A 2,928-nucleotide genomic window follows, 5' to 3' on the forward strand; every position below is an offset into this window, starting at 1 on the left:
TTTTGCTATACAGTACTTTATTTCTTATACCACAAGATGGCAGTCAATGCTCAGTTAAAACTTTCCACAAGTTGAAGACCACCATACTGGTAAAACACGAGGTTACCTCTGTATATGAATTGCATTATATTGGGTATCATATAAGATAACAGTTATTGATCTCATAATGGGAACATTTGCAACAATGTATATAGTCATCGTGAGTATTATAATGACCAAGCAGCAATAGACAGACATTTAATTCATTATTTTTTTCATATTCAAAAGTACGTGTTATGTTAATTTATGTATTTATTTTTGCGTCTTTGACAATAATACTAGAACAATAACAAATAATATAAGCACTATACAGCTCTCGGGGGGATACGAGAGCAAAAACCAACAAAAAAACGGGAACTTTTGATCACATTTTTCAATTTCTGTAAATAAATGTGCCAAATGGCAATATTTGTATTGTATGAATTCGATATATTTTTCGGTTTTCGGTAGTTTATAGAATAAAACAAAATTTCACAAAAATGAGCATTCTTGTGAGGTACATCAACGGACATTATAATTAGAATTTCATATAGACAGGAAAACTAACAACAACAAAATCAAAACATAGTCAGGACCAAATAATAATAAAATCAGTCATACGTGTGTTGGGGGCAATCTGGAGTTTGGTCGTGTGCTAACGTCATAATTACGCAGAGTGTAAAAGACTTTTGACCGCCTCGTGAAATTTTCCATGATCGTCTTTAGAGGGCGTGATCGGACCAACTGTCAAAAAGTGTTGCGGCTCTTGTTTTTAGGAGCTGTGAACTCAAACATCCATCAAGTTTATTAATTGTGTTGATTGAGTGTTTGTGTCGCACTAGAAATGTTTAAAAATAATAATAATAGTGAAGACCATGGAGTTGTGAGCGAATGTTTTTAAAGGGTGCTCTTTGGTCACGTCATACACCTGCCGAGCTAAGCCACGCCCCTCGCCTGCAATAAAACTTCTCCCGTGACAGGAAGACCTGTCAATTCCTCTCAAATCCACAGCGAGCATAACTTGTCGGCGTTGGCGTACTGGGGCCATAGAAGTGCTTCTGCGGGCAACACACGCCAAAAAAAAACAACAACAGAAAACATTGCGACACTCGAACAATTTACCGACGTGGGCGCCTCATCAGCCCTCCACGCTGGTGCAATCCGGCGGGTGTTAAGATCCATGGAAGTGGCCGGTTTCTACGACGAGGGCGGCTTTGCTATCCACGCGAGAGACGGCATTATCAACCCCGGCGGCTCGTATTGGAGGCTCGGCGACTCGATGACGGAGTTGGGCATCGAGGAGCGGGAGAGAGCGATCGACTTCAGCCTCTACTTGGATCCGGCGGCCGTGCACTGCCCGCAGCTGGCGGCGACGCACTCGCACCCTCCGCAGGGCGACGTCTTCTCCGACTTCCTTGCCGAGAGCAAGCTGAAGAGAGCCGCCAATTTCAAGAACTACACGCTCCTCAGCGAGCTGGAGGCGGCTCAGCGAGACGGGCCGCGGGACCCCCGGGGGGCGCCGTACGGGCTCGGCTACACCGACCTCCAGGAGACGCGCGACAGCGTGCTTGCCTCCGAGCTGGTCCGCTACCGAGGCGCGGGCAGAGACGACAGCCAGGAGGACGTGAAGATGGAGAACGGCTCGTCCGCATTTGACATGCGCCCCTACCTGCAGTACCAGTCGACCGGGGGCAGCATGGGCAACATCTCCACGGCGTCCTCCACTTGCTCCAGCCCGCCCGGAACCCCCGGGCCGGCGGGTCAGGGCAGGTCTCCGAGCTCGCCGTCTCACGGCGCCAAACTCTCCAGCGGGAAGGCGAAGAAGCGCCTGGACAAGGACAGTGAGGAGTACCGGCAGAGGCGCGAGAGGAACAACCTGGCCGTGCGCAAGAGCCGCGACAAAGCCAAAATGCGCAACTTGGAGACGCAGCACAAAGTTTTGGAACTGGCGGCGGAGAACGATCGTTTACAGAAGAGAGTGGAGCAGCTGTCCAGGGAGCTGGCCACCTTGCGCAACCTGCTCTCGGCCACCGGCCAGTGTTAGACGCCCCCGACCCAGGGTGCTCCCTCCGCGAACTCGAAAAACGTTGTTCGGAGGGATGATCGAAGGGGTCGTGTGGGGGTGGCGGTACGGACTGCAAACCTGTTTACAAGGACACTTTGCATTGAGACTGAAGAAGTGGCTAGCACGGATTGCGCAACCACTCAGCATTCTATTTTTTGGGACTCTTTATCTTTCGTCTTCTCGTCTAATTGTGTGTATGCAGTATTTTGTGTGCAGGTTCGACCAAGCACGCGAGTGAATTTCGACACGAACGTGTTGAAGTGGAGCAGCGGCTGCTTGTCAAGCGAAGAGTTGCTGCAGTGAAATGATGCAACTCTTTGTAATAGTATGGGCAATGGATGAAATAAGTGGAATTATTTAATGTCGACGAGGTGAAATGCATTAATTGTACTTGATATTTTATGGAATTAAAACAATTTCTACTTTGGTCTAAACAATTTCACTGGCACGTCTTTATTTTAGGCTGCTTTTTGGGATCATGTGGACTGCTGTGAGACACCATGTCTGCCACCTTTAAAAAAAAAACTGAAAAATACAACCACCGTTTCCTAATTCTTAAAAAAAATCGTACAGCTGTCTTAATAAATGACATAAATACACAAGTGAGCTTAATGACTGCATTGTCATGTTTTGTTTTGATTTATCATGTCAACAATAAATTTGCATACAGTGATAACACACCTCTTGGCTGAATAGCTCGTGCAACATTTTTCTGGCCCGCCGCCAATTTATTACAAAACACTCTAATGCCATTATCGCAAAGAGCAGCAACGATGTGAGTTCCACTCGTGTTTACACATTGATTTGACACAAACGTCCTCAGATCTTTGCAGATTATGGCCACG

At 47.1% G+C, this 2,928-nt stretch overlaps 1 protein-coding gene across 1 annotated transcript; it reads left to right on the forward strand.

Annotated features, from left to right (window-relative positions):
- Positions 1–1,001: 1,001 nt before the first annotated feature.
- cebpb (CCAAT enhancer binding protein beta) lies at positions 1,002–2,695 on the forward strand. Its single transcript, XM_086069899.1, has one exon. The coding sequence runs from the start codon at positions 1,199–1,201 to the stop codon at positions 2,060–2,062; it is 864 nt and encodes a 287-aa protein (XP_085926025.1). The 5' UTR covers positions 1,002–1,198; the 3' UTR covers positions 2,063–2,695.
- The last annotated feature ends 233 nt before the right edge of the window (positions 2,696–2,928 follow it).

The sequence above is a fragment of the Leptonotus elevatus genome, chromosome 2 (assembly GCF_054856555.1).
Source record: "Leptonotus elevatus isolate MCC_2025b chromosome 2, RoL_Lele_1.0, whole genome shotgun sequence".
Lineage (NCBI taxonomy): Eukaryota > Metazoa > Chordata > Actinopteri > Syngnathiformes > Syngnathidae > Leptonotus > Leptonotus elevatus.

Excerpts from the sequence above, each read along its gene's own strand:
- cebpb (XM_086069899.1), top strand. The coding sequence starts at position 1,199 with ATGGAAGTGGCCGGTTTCTACGACGAGGGCGGCTTTGCTATCCACGCG.